General features: G+C 43.2%; 1 protein-coding gene across 1 annotated transcript in view; it reads left to right on the top strand.

Moving 5' to 3' along the window:
• NSMAF (neutral sphingomyelinase activation associated factor) overlaps nt 1–15,857 on the top strand; it is a 66,509-nt gene that overhangs the window by 19,235 nt on the left and 31,417 nt on the right. The window contains exons 3-9 of the mRNA XM_019973742.2: nt 5,129–5,207; nt 5,312–5,379; nt 5,466–5,502; nt 12,193–12,243; nt 15,037–15,108; nt 15,393–15,440; nt 15,544–15,596. Of these exons, the coding sequence (XP_019829301.2) occupies nt 5,129–5,207; nt 5,312–5,379; nt 5,466–5,502; nt 12,193–12,243; nt 15,037–15,108; nt 15,393–15,440; nt 15,544–15,596 (408 nt within the window). The remainder of the gene's footprint in view (nt 1–5,128; nt 5,208–5,311; nt 5,380–5,465; nt 5,503–12,192; nt 12,244–15,036; nt 15,109–15,392; nt 15,441–15,543; nt 15,597–15,857) is intronic.

Below are 15,857 nucleotides of genomic sequence, written 5' to 3'. Positions count from 1 at the left end.
TTATTATTGTTTATTACTGTAAAAGTAGATTGTTTATTTGGCCACACCCTTTGAAAGGTATGTGCAAAAGTATATAATGAAGGTTGTTTTTTTTTTTTTTTGGTTTAAAATGCCAACTTTGAATTAACTAAAATGTATCTGTTAATTCTCTTGGTTTGTCACTTAACAACTACGGGCTACAATTTAGAACATGCTTTGGTATTAGATAAACACTTTACTTTTTACCATTTTAAAAATGAAATATCCTTTAATCCTGAAAGGATCAAAACCGTGCTCAGTTCAGTCCAGTTGCTCAGTCATGTCCGACTCTTTGTGACCCCATGGACTGCAGCACGCCAGGCTTCCCTGTCCAACACCAACTCCTGGAGCTTACTCAACGAGTCAGTGATGCCATCCAGCCATCTCATCCTCTGTCGTCCCCTTCTCCTCCTGCCTTCAGTCTTTCCTAGCATCAGGGTCTTTTCCAATGAGTCAGTTCTTCGCATCAGGTGGCCAAAGTATTGGAGTTTCAGCTTCAGCATCAGTCCTTCCAATGAATATCCAGGACTGATTTCCTTTAGGATTGACTGGTTGGATCTCCTTGAAGTCCAAAGGAGTCTCAAGAGTCTTCCCCAGTACTACAGTTCAAAAGCATTAATTTCGTGTAGTTTTTGTTTAAATCAAAACTGTGTACTATTTATATAAATACAAACCAAAGTGAAACTCACTTAGCTTTTTGTTTGATAGGTTTGGGCATATCTGTTTCCTTGGCGTTCAATCATATTAGATAATTATTTTTCTAATTGAAAGTGGAACCTTGCTTTTTTACCTCTAGAATTTTGAACATATTTTTTTCTCTAATTTCGTACCTTTTTTTTCTCCCAATGCTCCTCTGCTGTCATAATAATGTCCTGCTTAAAATTGAATACATTGGTCGTTATTGAAGCACAAATATAAGCAAGCAAACTGAAACCTGTTTTTGTAATTTTCAAGTTATTAGGTTGGAATGGTACAGTTCCATGGAAGTGAATTTGGTAATATTTAGCAAGATTGCATGTACATTATCCTATTTATCTAGCAATGCTACTTGTAGGAAACTACCTCAGAGATGCAGAGATGCACTAGAAAGTATATAAATGGACATATGTCCAAGATCATTTATTGTAGAACTACTTGTAATAGCAAGATGCTGGAAATAATTTAGTAGGTGACTGAATAACTTATGGAATGACCACATACTGGAGCATTATGAAACTGTAACAAAGGAATGAAGAGGTTCTGTGTGTTACTGTAGATTTTTCTCCAACACATATTAAGTGAAAAATGCAAGGGAAGAATATTTGGTGTTGGATGCCATCTTTCATATGAAAATGGGGCTGTTATATTGATTATGTTTCTAAAAGTTAAATATATATATATTTTAAAGCACAAGCAAAAAGCTAATGGAAATGGTTATCTACATAGAAAAAGGAGGATCAGGAGATAATACAGAGATGACAGCTAGATGCCTCTGAATGTACCTTTTTTTATAGCTCTGTTTTTGGAACCATAGGAATATTTATATGCAATATAAAATTTATTTCTTTGTTAAATTTCAGGAGAGGCAGAAAACTCTAAAAATTAAAAAGAAAATGAAACAAATAAACCTAGCTATATAGAAAGCTGGACGATTAATCACGGAAAAGAATTGTTTTAATCAACTTCACAACACAATAATTTGTGTCTCTGGTGAAATATATTTTCAGTTAAGGAATAATTGCAAAAAATATTGTAAATTGTTTTAGTAGTAATGTTAAGTATTTTTGTATTATTTTGGAACTGTTTTATACACACAGTTTTATACAGTTAGATAAAGAAAAATGCCAAGATCGAGATTTTCAGTACAAAGGAGATACAGATCTAATATTAAAGGAGTTAAGTAAAAACCTTGGGATCTTTGATTTGAGTTGGTAATGCTTATATGGAGTCATATGCTTTTCTTTTAAAAGAAAGTAGTTTCTAGCTCTGCCTTCTGAAAAGACCTAGAAACAGCTCAGTAGCAATGAGCTGCCCTGTGAATGCCTCTCTCCAGTAAAAGCAATGAGGGCTCTTTGGAGAAGTGCCTGAGTCTAAGTTAGGGGCAGGAAAAGTGAGGGAGGTGAGCCTGGAACATCTTGTTATCCTGGCAGGTAAGTAAAAATATCAAAAATGATTGCATACTGAATTAAAAGGGCACAAGGCCACCCTGAAAAGTTGGGGAAAAAGGAGCAGATTGAGCATCAAAAAAGAATGACTATAGGGCATTGGAATGTATCATAAGGACTCAACTCCTATGAGTTCATAATGATATATATATATATGTGATATAAATAATTTCATACATATATATGTATGTGTGTGTGTGTGTGTGTATCATTTAACTTCAAAGGATTGTAGGACACCGACTCATTTTTCTAAAACTTGATAAAAAACATCAAGCATTTTTCCTGCTTTCCTGGTACAAATTGTACTTCAGGGTGGCCAAATCATAGATAATTAAAGCTGTTCTTTGATAAATTCTAGATAACAAACACTGAAGGATTGTTAAAAATTTCAATCCCTAGTGAATCAGGGATCCACAGACTATGGTCATATCTGGCTGCCACTTGGGTTTTTAAATAAAGTTTTATTGGAATGCAGTCACACCCACTTGTTTACATCTTGTATCTGGTTGGTTTTCTGCGACAATAGGGAAACAGAGCTGAATAGAGACAGATACCAAATGGCCCACAAAGTCAAAAATATTTGCTCCCTGGATCTTTACTGAAAAAGTTTGCTAACCCCTGATCTAGACATACTCTTCAGTGGCTGCTAAACCAGCAGGTGAAAAGCTGCTGAGAAATATTTTAATGCACGTGTCAAGGTGGGTATTATGTGAATCCACTGGGGCCTCCTGATATGAGGGCAGTACGTGTGCACTGCCTCTGACATAAAGGAAGTGTGATAGATGAAAACCACAGAGATGTGTTTAGCAAAGTCCATAAAGCGGGGAAATGAACACTGTCTTAGATTAACAGATATTAGGAGCCATATCAGCTAAAGGAATTGTGGCCTTTTACAAACCAACTATAAAAAACAGTTATGAAATAGATTTGAACCCTGACTTTATCCTGGATGACATTAAGGAATTATTATTTTTTGTAGATGTGTAATGATGGTCATTTATTGAAGGACTTGAGGGATTCATGTTAAAGTATGTTTAGATGAAGTATTGAAGAAGGAAATGGCAACCTACTCCAGTGTTCTTGCCTGGAGAATCCCATGGACAGAGGAACCTGGTGGGCTTAGTCCATGGGGTCACAAAGAGGTGGACGTGACTGAGCACAGCACAGCAGATGAAGTATAGGAGTCTGGGAATTTATCTAAAATCCAGTAGGGTTCTAGGGTGTTAGACACAAAACAGAAATGACTGCATGTTAACAGCTGCAGGAACTAGTGGGTTGGTACTTGGGAGTTTTCTGTTCTATTTGTATTTCTTTAGCTTTTGCCTTAAAAGTACTTAAGTTATTATTAGGTAATTTAGGGTGTTAGAGAAGTAAATGCAATTAACAGCATAGAAAAAATGATGTAAAAATCAACATTTAAAAGATCCTTTGAGGAAGAAGAACTGTAGACTATATCATGGCCTTTACCATGACCCTGCTCATCCGTTTGGTACATCTACATGTGTACACAGAGGCAGGCCTTTCTCAGATTGCGATGGGGCTTTATCATGTGCGCTAGGAAGCCATTGGCATTTTTGTAAGCCAGGAAGGAGGTGAGATTTTTGGGCAGAATAATTGACTCAGGGAGGGGACACAGGGACAGGGAGAGCAGGTGGGTCTTTCTAGAGTCCAAGTAAAATAATTGCTTCAATTAAGAGACCCCTGGGATGGGCAGAATGAGAAGGGTTCACTAGGACACCAAGGAATGGCTGGAGGAAAAGCTCAAATGTCATACAAGTAATTAAAAAAAATCCATGGAGCTTTCCTTGTAGACAAAATATAGTCTTGGAAACTAAGATGATTTTTTTAAAAGGTTTCTTTTTTCCTAGTATTTCTTAACCTGTGTTCTGATTACATAATAAATTATTGCCTTGGTCTGATCATTGATAAAAGTCATTCAGTCAGTAAAAGACAATAAAGTGTAGCTTTTTATTGGCTTCAGGCTAGTGAGGCACACTAGCCTCTAGCATGCTCAGGCAGGCGTCGCCCTAGACTCACTAGAGCCTTATCCATGTCCTAGAAAAGGAGAAAAATGGTCGACAGCTGATCTATTTGGTATTATAGTAGTAGGCAGATCATCTTTAAAATTGCTTATTCTCAAAGAAGCAATTTTACCTTGAATTCCCATGTACTCCAGAATTACCACTAAAAGCATTTTATGTGCTAAATTCAAACTGTTATTTTCCCATGATTATAAATAAGGAAGAAAAGTCCCTTACCCAATCAATGTCAGGTTTAAAAAGGATTAGGGTTACAGTATGGTCTTCTGAATAAGTGTTTAAGATGTAGGAAATTCAAAGTCAAAAGAATTAACCACAGACAGGATGGAATCAGCATTTCTTAAGGATCAGAAAACTGCTTCACATTCATGCAGTTGTGAGGCCAAGTGAAGTGATAATGAATAAAATTCCCGGACAGTCCTCAACCAGTGAGACTGTATTACAACACGTGGAGTTTCTTTAACCTCCAGGGAGGAGGTGATGGTTGTTGCTAAGTCATGTCCAACTCTTGGCAACCTCACAGACTGTATGTAGCACAGTGAACTCTTCTGTCCTCCACTATCCCCCAGAGTCTGCTCACATTCCTATCCACTGAGTCGGTGAAGCCATCTAACCATCCTCTGCTGCCCTCTTCTCCTTTTGCATTCAATCTTTCCCAGCATCAGTCTTTTCCAGTGAGTAGGTTCTTCGTATCAGGTGGCCAAAGTATTGGAGCTTCAGCATCAGTCCTTCCAGTGAATATTCAGGGTTGATTTCCTTTAGGAGATGAGGATAATTATTTTGCTATGTTGTCCAACCTTTCATACCTTTGTCTTTGATCTTTTATTAGTTGATGCTTTAGTCATCTACATGCTAGTTAAAATGTGTTATGATTCTTCTGTGACTTGTTATGTTCATTAATAATATCCCTTTGTACTTTATCTCTAGGAAAATCAGAGGCTCCTTAAAAATATGTTCAAAATCAGTTATTTTTGAACCGGATTCAATATCCCAACCCATCATTAAGGTAAACACACTTTCAATGTGAAGAGAAATAGCCCTATATTTGTGTGCATTTTACCTTGTCTTATTTTTATAACCTCTCTCTCTCTCTCTCTCAATTTTATACAGATTCCTTTGAGGGATTGTATAAAAATAGGAAGACACGGAGAAAATGAAGCCAATAGACACTTTGCAAAGTATGTCACTGTCGCAACTGTTTGACTTTACTTCTACCAAAAAACTCTCTCTATATATATTTAATGACTTTTATCTGCATTTTTAGGACAGTATCTGGGGCGATTTCACTCATTTTCAGCCAGGTAAGGAGCACTTGGTAAATATTTTTTCTAACCTGAATGAACATTTAAATGAATAAATACATACATTATATATGTGTGTGTGTGTTTGTATGGGCTTCCATATACACACTTTTTTTTAGCATACTGAAATTATTTGTTCAAATCTCAAATGAAGACCGCTGGAAAAGATGTTTAAATTCTTTTAAAATTTAGTCACTGGGAAATACGTTTTAGCAGGTGTGATCCCTGCTGAGATCCTTAACATTCCTCGGGTAGGTAGGTGAGTGTGTGTGTGTGTTACCTGCCGGCTATGGGTTCGCCCTTAGGAGTCTTGACTGTGTGTGAGGTTGAGGTGAAGGACTACAGGTTCTCCTGTAGCCTCGTCACCATTTAGGAGGTGGGAGGCCAGCGCCCACCACTTCAGTGAGCTCAAGGTGACTCGTGATGGCAACCCAGGCAGGACTCGGGTTGTGTAGCCTTGTCTAGTTATAAAGCTTGGAGTCGTGACTTTTTATTCATTTCGCGTTTACTCAGTATAGATTTTTGCATCCAGCACTGTGTTGACACTGGCAGTACAGAGATAAATTATGTTTTTTCTCCTGACATATACGACTGACCCTTGAGTAAAGCAAAAAGTTCAAGGCTCTGACAACCTCCAACACAGTTAAAAATTCGTGTATAACTTTTGACTCCCCCAAAACTTAACTACTACGAATAGCCTGCTGGTGCCTTGCTGATGACACATGCTTAGTTTCATCCCACTCTGTGACCCCATGGACTCTAGCCCTCCAGGCTCCTCTGTCCATGGGATTTTTCAGACAAGAATACTGGAGTGGGTTGCCATTTCATCCTGTAGGGGATCATAAATGGTTATTAACACATTTTATATGTTGTATGTATTATATTATGTAGTCATACAGTACAGTGAGTTAGAGAAAAAAGGTTATAAGAAAATCATAAGGAAGAGAAGACACGTTTGCAGTATGTACTGGGTTTATCAATACTATAAGTTTGTCATCTGTTTACAAGTTTAGTAACTGCACAGCAGGGTGACTGTTTGCTAGTTATTAAGTAGAAATGGATGGTCACAAAGGTCTTCATCCTTGTCGTCTGTCTTCGTGCCGAGGAGGAAGAGGGGGTTTGGTTTTGCTGTCTCGGCGGGCAGAGGAGGAAGGGGTGGAGGAGGTGGGTGGGTGGGGGTGCAGGAAAGGCAGACACATTCAGTTTAAATTTACAGAAATACATCATAATTTCTGTCTTTTTCTGCTTTTTTCTCTAAAAGTGTTTCTCTACGCACCCATCCTTCTTCCACAGTTGGCTTTAGTTTCAGCGCCTGGGTCGTAGAAGGGTCCATGTTGTAAAAAGAAGTCAAAAGGCAGGAAAAAATAAAAACCCAGGCGCTTCTGCTAGCTTGTCTAATGTCAGCTTATTACCCAGCGCTTACAGCGTCTCCTTCCTCAGGTCTGGTTTGGGAGCGCTTGTCTGCATCAGGTTGTCTTCTGTTCTCTCCTCTGGTGCGGTGTCCATTAGTCCTTGAATCTCTCTGAGATCCAGGTCTCGAAACGTTTCAGCCCCCTTCTTTTTTGGCCACATCCATACTCTGATTGGCTCTGTCATAAATGCTGTGTGGTTGTGCGCAGCATCTGAACAGTTTTCTCTAGCAGGAACGTGTGGTTTTCAGCTTAATGGCATTCATGGCTTTTTCTTGAACAACCTGGGCATCTTCAGTGGTGCGGTCCTTACAGACTGAAGATATTCCAGCTGTCAGCATTGACAGCCCTTTCCATAGAGCACCATGCGCACAAACCTTAAAGGTTCTTATGACCCCTTGATCTGGAGTCTCAATTAGAGATACTGTGTTTTGGGACAAGTAGACCACTTTGACAGCTTTGGTGTTGAAATCGTTCGAGGTGGCCAGGGTATTGTCCAATTTAAAAAAATGTTAAAGGGTAGTCCCTTACTGGCAAAATACTTCCTGACAGCATCAATGGGACAAAGCATCGATGGAACCAATCCAGGAAAAGGGTCCTTGCTGTCCAGCCCTCTTGCTGTGCAACCTAAAGACGGCAGCTGTGGTCATCTCTTCTCTTCAAGGCTGCTGCTGCTGCTGCTAAGTCGCCTCAGTCGTGTCCGACTCTGTGCGACCCCATAGCCGGCAGCCCACTAGGCTCCTCTGTCCCTGGGATTCTCCAGGCAAGAACACTGGAGTGGGTTGCCATTGCCTTCTCCGCTCTTCAAGGCTAGAGGCAGCAACTTTATAGATCAGGACAGTCCTGGTCATCAACTCCACTGAACTTGTGCAAAACAGCAGACTTAGCCTATCTCAGCCTGCCGTATTAACTCCTGGTCGTCACTTCTCTTCCTAATGAATGTCCTTTGTGGATTCCCTGCTCACCCACCCCTAGAAGAGGGCACTTTCATCTGCAGTAAAAACCTGTCCAGGCAGATAATCTTTTCTCCTCAGAGATATTTTTCATGCTGTCTGGGAGCTCATCTGCTGCCTCTTGGTTGGCAGAAGCTGCTTTTCCTGTTATCTTGACATTTCTAAAGCCAAACCTCTTTCTAAAATTATCAAACCATCCTTTGCTAGCATTAAGTTCTCCAGCTTTAGCTCCTTCACCTTCCTTTGGCTTTAAGTTGTCATGTGATGACCTCATATTCATCTATAGGTGTGGCTTTCTTACAGCAATCCTGCACCCACATAAAAGCTGCATTTTAAACATGAGATAAAGAAGTATTTCACAGAAAGTGCCAGGTTCTCCTGCCTGCAGGCTAGCTGCGTGACCACTTCATGAATTTCCTTTTCCTTTCCACCATGGTCCTTAATGCAGGATCCGTTTATCTTGACACGGGGGCGGCCCCCGCTGTGGACCTCAGCTCAGTCAGCGGTACACACATCAAGTAGCTCGGCTGTTGCTTGTAGTGTCGTGACTTTTCTCGGCTCCTCTGGAGCACTGCCAGCATCACTAGTGGCACCACGTGGTCCCGTGGTGTTATTCAAGGTTACGATCTGACACTGAACACGATGCACAAGAACCAGGAGAAACCACTTTGTACTGCAGTGGAGTTTACTGAAGAGATGACTGTTCACAGGGAGATGAACGATGAACGGTGTCCTGTGGCCTTTTGAGGTTACTCTCAACACTTGACCTCCGCACAGGGGCTGGCTAGGAAGCTATGGCCGTGGTGCAGTGTGAGCTGCAGGGAGGGAGCACTGTGGCTTCACGCTGTGTCTCTATATAGTTATTTACATTTTCTCTCCACTTCAGTTGGTGCCACGTCTGGTCAGGAAGTTTGCGCATTAAGTTGTGATAAATTTATCATGTATGTTTTATGGTTGTAAATGATACGATAGACTAGTATCTACATACATTTTATGTACTCATGACATACTTAGGTCTTAATTTTTCTGATATTTCTAGGCTACACAGTTCATCTTCTTTCCAATTGTCCGAAATCTCCACAAAATTTCCCAATGTATTTATTGAAAACAGTCCACATGTAGGTAGACCCACGTGGTTCATGCCCATGTTGTTCAGGGGTCAGCTGTACTTAATTCACCTGTAGATCTTTAAAAAATTGTAAGAGTAGAGCTCATTTTTGTTGTTTAGTCGCTATGTCGTGTCCGACTCTTTGTGACCCCATAGATGGTAGGCCGCCAGGCTCCTCTGCCCACGGGATTCTCTCGGCAAGAATATTGGAGTGGGTTGCCATTTCCTTCTCTGAGGATCTTCCCAACCCAGGGATCCTCTGCATTGTCAGGTGGATTCTTTACCACTGAGCCGTCTGGGAAGCCCGTCAGCCCTGTCTTTTTGCTGTGAATCTCACCTTCTTCACCTTGAAAATGAAAGGGAGAGAGGAGAGCAGGGTTGCCTCCCCTCTGCAGAGCCCCAGATCCTTGAAGTATTCAAAGAAAAGTATCTTTCTGTGAAATGTAGGAAGAGCCGTGGGAAACAGATATAGAGGTTTCTTCACTTCAGGACTTGACTCAAAGCCTTGCGAGTCTCACAGGGTGAATAGTCTGGAGCAGAGAGCCTCCCAGTGGTGGTCAGATCACGCAGCCCTCTTGTTCATGGCCCTTTTTAGTGTATATTGAAAATTATTTTATGAAAGCTGGGAGATATCAGGGTACTTGATATTCCAGGTCTGCCTTCCATGGTTCTATTAATTTTAGAATGTCTGTTAGTTTTGACTGGCATAAATGAAAGCAGTTACCGCCATCTCTTACTTTGGGGAAGGAACACCATTATTAATAATTCTGGCCCACAGCTGTATGCTCATTATTACTACAGTATCATTCTGCACTGTGGCTTTATTCTGGAAAGTCCGTATCTTGAAAGGAGTAGGTAGGTTTTAAATTGGAAGTGTGGTTTCTGTTATAAAAGTACCCATTTTAATATAATTTTAATAAACCTAGAACCAAAATCTTTCTATTGCCTTTCAGTAGTTTATGTAAGATGTCTCATAACAAGCTCAAAATCAGCTATATTATATCAAGGGGCAACTAGACATAAGCTACTCTTTCAAATATTAAGTTTCCTGGGTTAACTGCACAACCAAGAAAAGAAAATGTGTGTGTGTGTGTGTGTGTGTGATTACTTACTAGGTCACAGTGCTTTAGAAACACAGTTCTTTGGCCTTTAGAGAGCTTTGCTTCTATATACTCTTTTGCTGGTAAAATAAAGAGGAAGGGGTGTGTGTGTATCAACAATAGTACTCATGCATCCTGGGCTTCCCCAGTGACTCAGATGGTAAAGAATCTGCCTGCAATGCAGAAGACCTGGGTTCAGTCCCAGGGTCGGGAAGATCCCCCAGAGAAGGGCATCCAACCCACTCCAGTATTCTTGCCTGGAGAATTCCATGGACAGAGGAGCCTGGCAGGTTACAGTCCATGGGGTCATAAAGAGTCAGACAGGACTGAGCGACTGACACTTCTCACTTTCTTCATGCATCCTGTAAGTATCACAGTCAAGGTTTTAGAGATAGAAGTGAAGTTGCTCAGTCATGTGTGACTATGTGTGATCCCATGGACTTCGGCCTGCCAGGCTCCTCCGTCCATGGAATTTTCCAGGCAAGAGTATTGGAGTGGGTTGCCATTTCCTTCTCCAGGGGATCTTCCCGACCTGGGGATTGAACCCAGTTCTCCCGCATTGCAGGCAGACGCTTTACCCTCTGAGCCACCAGGGAAGCCCAAGAGAGAGGAGGGAGATAGAGGGAAGAATAAAATATCTGAAGTCCCTCTCTCCAGGGACTTTACCTCTCAGTGGGACAGCAAGCAGTGAGCAGATGTCTTCTCTGACATCAGGCAGAGACAGATGCCATGAGGAAGGTGAACCAGGCCAGAGGCCAGAACGTGAGAAGTCATGCACGAGCTACCGTAGTGCAGCAGCGGCGGATGCCTCGCTGAGAAGGGCCCCGGTCTGATTGGTCTCCGTCTGTGGTTCTCTCCAGTGCCTGGGGTAGCCGGGGACACCAGGCGAGCATCTGGGAGTAGTGACTCAGGCGTGTGGCCCAGGCTGGTGGCTGTGGGAGGGTGAGAGGGGTCGGCGTCCCCGTGTGCTCTGAAGAAACCCTGACAGAGGTGCTGCTGGGCTAGTGGTGAGGCTCGATGTGGGAGCAGGCTTTGTAGATGTGACCTGGAGGAGGCGCCACCGACGTCTGGAGGCCTCTGTCTGGGCTTCAGGAGGAGGCTGGGCCTGGAATGACAGACACTTGTTAGGCCCCGGGGCTGCGGGGAGGGAAGCAGGGGCCCTGGGAAGCTGTAGGAAGCAGCCGGTGAGGTCGGGAGAACCTGGAGCAGGTGCTGCGCAGCCGGCTAGAAACCTGCTCCAGGAAGGGCCCGGCTATGTCGCGTCTGAGAAACAGAATCCAAGCCCTGAGAAGAGTGGCCTTGTGCATCCTCCCCGACCTTGTGTGTCCTCGCTGACCTCATCAGGAACGGCTGCAGTGACACAGATGAGAGGAAAACCTGCTTTGGGCCCTGGAAAGTACATCAGCTCTGGCAAAGAGTTTTACCACTAAAATGAACAGAAAAGGGGTAAAAGGATGTGAGACCAAAGGAGTGTTTTTTAATCTGTAGTGCATTTAAACGGGAGAAAGTGCATCGTGTGATCGTAGGAACTACGTTTTTGAACAGCTGACGGATGTGGGGGAGGCAAATTTTCTGTCCTAACTGGAGGGAGGGCGGGATTAGGGCCCACGTGCGAGGAGGTTGATGCTCTGGGGCATGTGTGTGTGTGAGATATGTGGTTGGTTGTGTGTGTGTGTATGTGATATGTGGTTGCTAGTGTCCCATGTGAGGACAAGTGGCCTGGTGCATGTGAAAACTGTGCCTCTAGAAAAGAGAGGTTTCTCTATGTTGATGAATGGATTTCATACCACAGTGACTGTCTTAATCATTTCTTAGACAGTGAACACTTAGGTTAGCGTCCTTCACTTGTGTGGTTACTGGGCTCAAGTGATGACATTGACAAGCCATCTTAAACATTGTATCGATCCTGCAGGGGTTGCTACCTTGTTTCCTTGATGAATCTCTTTTTAATTTAATGTTTGTTATTTTAACATCAGAACTTTAAAGCCATACTAACATTAATGCAAATGCTTTTGGAAATAGAGGTTAAATAACAATGATTTAAATTTGATTCGTAACATCCATCAGCTCATCACTGACAACGTTTAATTATTTTACAACTATTTATTTGTCTTTTTCAGGTGTATTTCATTAAAGAACACAACATTGTTGCACCATATAAAATAGAAAGGGTAAGTAAGGTTTTTCCTTCATCCCCAACAATTTCCATAGTGATTTTGAGCAATAAGGTTCTGTGTCTGTGTTAACTTCTTTGATGGAGTATAATGATAACAGGTATTTAAAGGCTTGTTACTTAGCAGTTATAACAAAATTATCCAAGGGAGCCACAGACTTCAGTTCAAAAGATTTCAGTTAACTTTTTAGCTTAAAAATAAGTGGGTCTATTAGTGGGGGGAAAGGCTTAAATTATTAGGTTAAAAATTGAAATCAGAAGATGCATCATATTTAATGGGAATCACTGAGGACTTCTTTTAAATGTTACAGAAATATTTATACGTTATAAAATACCCTTATTTAAGAGCTCAGGAGAAGGCAATGGCAGCCCACTCCAGTACTCTTGCCTGGAAAATCCCATGGACAGAGGAGCCTGGTAGGCTGCAGTCCATGGGGTCGCTAGGAGTCGGACACGACTGAGCGACTTGACTTTCACTTTTCACTTTCATGCATTGGAGAAGGAAATGGCAACCCACTCCAGTGTTCTTGCCTGGAGAATCCCAGGGACAGGGGAGCCTGGGGGGCTGCCATCTATGGGGTCACACACAGTCGAACATCACTGAAGCGACTTAGCAGCAGCAGCAACAAGTGTATAAGTTCTCCTGATTGGGTAGAAGCTCTGAAGGACCATGAACACAGGACTCGTCACTAGACATCACATGCAACCACTCTGTGCTTTACTTAATGTTGTGGCTTCCCAAGTGGCTCAGTGGTAAAGAACCCGCCTGCCAAGGCAGGAGACGTAGGTTCAATCCCTGGGCAAGGAATATCCCCTGAAGGAGGAAATGGCAACCCACTCCAGTATTCTTGCCTGGAGAATACCATGAACAGAGGAGACTGAGCACACACCCATGCTGCAGTTTAGCATGTAGTCTAATGTAGCATGTAGCAGAGGAGACCTTATAGGACCTAGAGATGGGCCTAATGCTCCTGTCATGACTCCTCTGAATTAGGAAAAGCCCCACGTCTGAGCAGACTGCTGCTGGCTAGATGGCAGTCCTGGTCACAGGCCGGCCTGGCATGCGAGTCCTCGGCAGCAGCTGGGACAACTGGCCCCCAGTAGCCACCTCCAGGTTTTATGTGCAGGAAGCACCTGTGCACGCCGGTCAGTCAGGAGCAGTGAGTCCTGAGCGCTTGTTACTCACAGGCAGTGCCGTTGGCATCTGGGAAGGTTGCTTCTTCACTGTGAGGGGCTGTCCCTCACGTTACAGGCTGCTCCACCCACTGAGTGCTACCCCCCACACACACTGTCCCCTGTTGTTGTGTGGCGCCTCCACATGTTGACAAATGCCCTGCAGGGGTGGCAGGACCATCCCCCTCCAAGCTGAGAACCACAGGTCATTGCACCCTCACTGCAGAGGTTCTCCTGACGCCTACTCAAGGTACAAATCTGCTGAAAAGTGACGTCAAAGGAAGTGGGTCAGGTTGTCTGAAGCAAAGAAAAGCTCTTTTGTTCCAGTGTGAATTAGGACACCAGAGGATTCTCAGGTTTAAAGGGGGGCATGATGACATTGACGATGGTGATGAGAGATGATAGACTGGGAAAACCCTTATTCCTCTGATGGGGAGACTGGTTCAGAAACAGTACATGGATGAATTCCCTTTGTGAGAAATCCAGAAACCGGCTCAGAGTGCCCTGTGCCCAGGTGAGAGTGAAGTGAGCCACACTGAAGGTGTAGGAATGTTGGAGCATCGTCTCACCATAGTCCCTCCCCTGGAACAGTGCACGTGATTGGAGGGAATGCCCAGTCCCCATCTTCTCACCTGTCCTGGAGCTCTGACAGGACCCATAATGCTCTAGATGTCTGGGGACCCTCCTCCCAAAACAGGAAAGAGCTGGGCTTGTGCAGCTGCTCCAGACTTTGAGCCAGAGACACAGGCAGATGCAGCCCAGCATACTCACCCTCGTGGGGAAGAGAAGAGTGCAGTTTGTGACACATAAAAAGTAACCGTCACAACAGTATGTGCACCCAGCCTCAGAGCACGTGAGTGTGTGAAGCCGGCACTGACAGGCTGAAGGGAGAGACTGACAGCTGCACTGAACAGAGGAGGCTTCCACGTTCCACCTTCAATAATAGGCAGGTCATCCGGGCCGACGATCACTCGGGAAGCAGGACTCGACTGTACTCTAGCCAGATGGGCTTCACAGACACATGCAGAACATCCTGCCCAAGGACAGTAAGACACACTGTCTCACGGGCACAGGGGACATCCTCCAGGACAGATCACACGTCAGGTCACAAAAGAAGTCAGTAAGTCTAACAAGACTGATGTCATTCCAAGTATCTTTAACAGCCACCGTGGAGTGAAACCAGAAATCCATAGCAGCAGGAAGATTCATACGTATGTGGAGATTAAACAACCTTCTTGTGCAAACAGTGGGTCAAGAAGAAATAAAAAGGGAAATTTTAAAAATACTTCAAGATGATCAAAACGAAAACATACCTAAACGCCTAGGATGCTGCAAAAGCATCCTAAGAAGGAAGTTTAGAGTGTTAAACGCTTACCTTAAGAAAAGAGGAAGATCTCAAATTAAAAAACCTAATTAGATACCTCAGGGACCTAGAAAAAGAAGAGCAAACTAAGCCCAAAGGCAGTGGAAGGAAGGAAATAGTAAACACAGAAGTAGATCTCCCAGGTGGGCTGAGGGAGTTGCCTGCACCTGTCAGCAGGGGTTGCAAATGTTCTCAAAATGATAGGTCCTGATGTGCTTGTTCTCCTCTGATTCAGTTCATCTTCCTCTTTTTCAGGGCATGATGGAGTATGTCTTCGAGCTGGATGTTTCAGGGAAAGTGGAAGATGTTGTGGAGACACTGCTTCAAGTAAGTCAGAGCTCTTCTCAGATATTCACTGGCAAACTTTTTAAAAAAAATTTTCATGTTCATACATCTCACCAAAACCATAACCTCTGGTATAAATCTGAATGAGATTTACTTGAATGTGTTGAACTTGAAAACTCTACATTAGGAAGAAGTCATAGATGTTTTAGAATGGCTCTTACCTGTTACTGAGTAACAGAATGGTGGTTGTGTTTCATTGCTTCTAAGGAACTATCTTCTTATCATCAGAGAGAGAAATAAATCCGTGTATATTTCTGTACTCGTAGCTTCATAGAGCATCCTGTCTGGACAAACTGGGGGACCAAACTGCCATGGTGAGTTTCTAAAGACCTGTATCTTTATTGTGAATGAACCTGCATTGACGTGTCACTTACAGATACTTACAGCCATATTTTTTAAATGATTCTGTCTTAACAGATAACTGCTATCTTGCAGTCCCGTTTGGCTAGGACGTCGTTCGACAAAAACCGGTAAGTTTTCCATGATTTTGATTCCTGGTGGTGAAAGCAGCGGCGTTGTCATCTCAGGCCTCATTCAGTGTGTCTGCCATCGATGATGGGTGCTGGCGTCTGCCTCGCCCCAAAGCTGCTGACCTGGGGCAACAGCCCCGGCCTCAATGCCAGGGCAGAGTCCGGGGGCTCCTGGCCTCTTGAAGGCCTGGGGAATGGTGTCCCCCAGAACCTCCCAGTCTGTGAGCTTCTATCCTTTCAACGTTACTGCCTCCGTTCAGG

This window comes from Bos indicus, chromosome 14, assembly GCF_029378745.1.
Source record: "Bos indicus isolate NIAB-ARS_2022 breed Sahiwal x Tharparkar chromosome 14, NIAB-ARS_B.indTharparkar_mat_pri_1.0, whole genome shotgun sequence".
Lineage (NCBI taxonomy): Eukaryota > Metazoa > Chordata > Mammalia > Artiodactyla > Bovidae > Bos > Bos indicus.
This window is presented reverse-complemented; position numbering and strand designations above follow the sequence as displayed.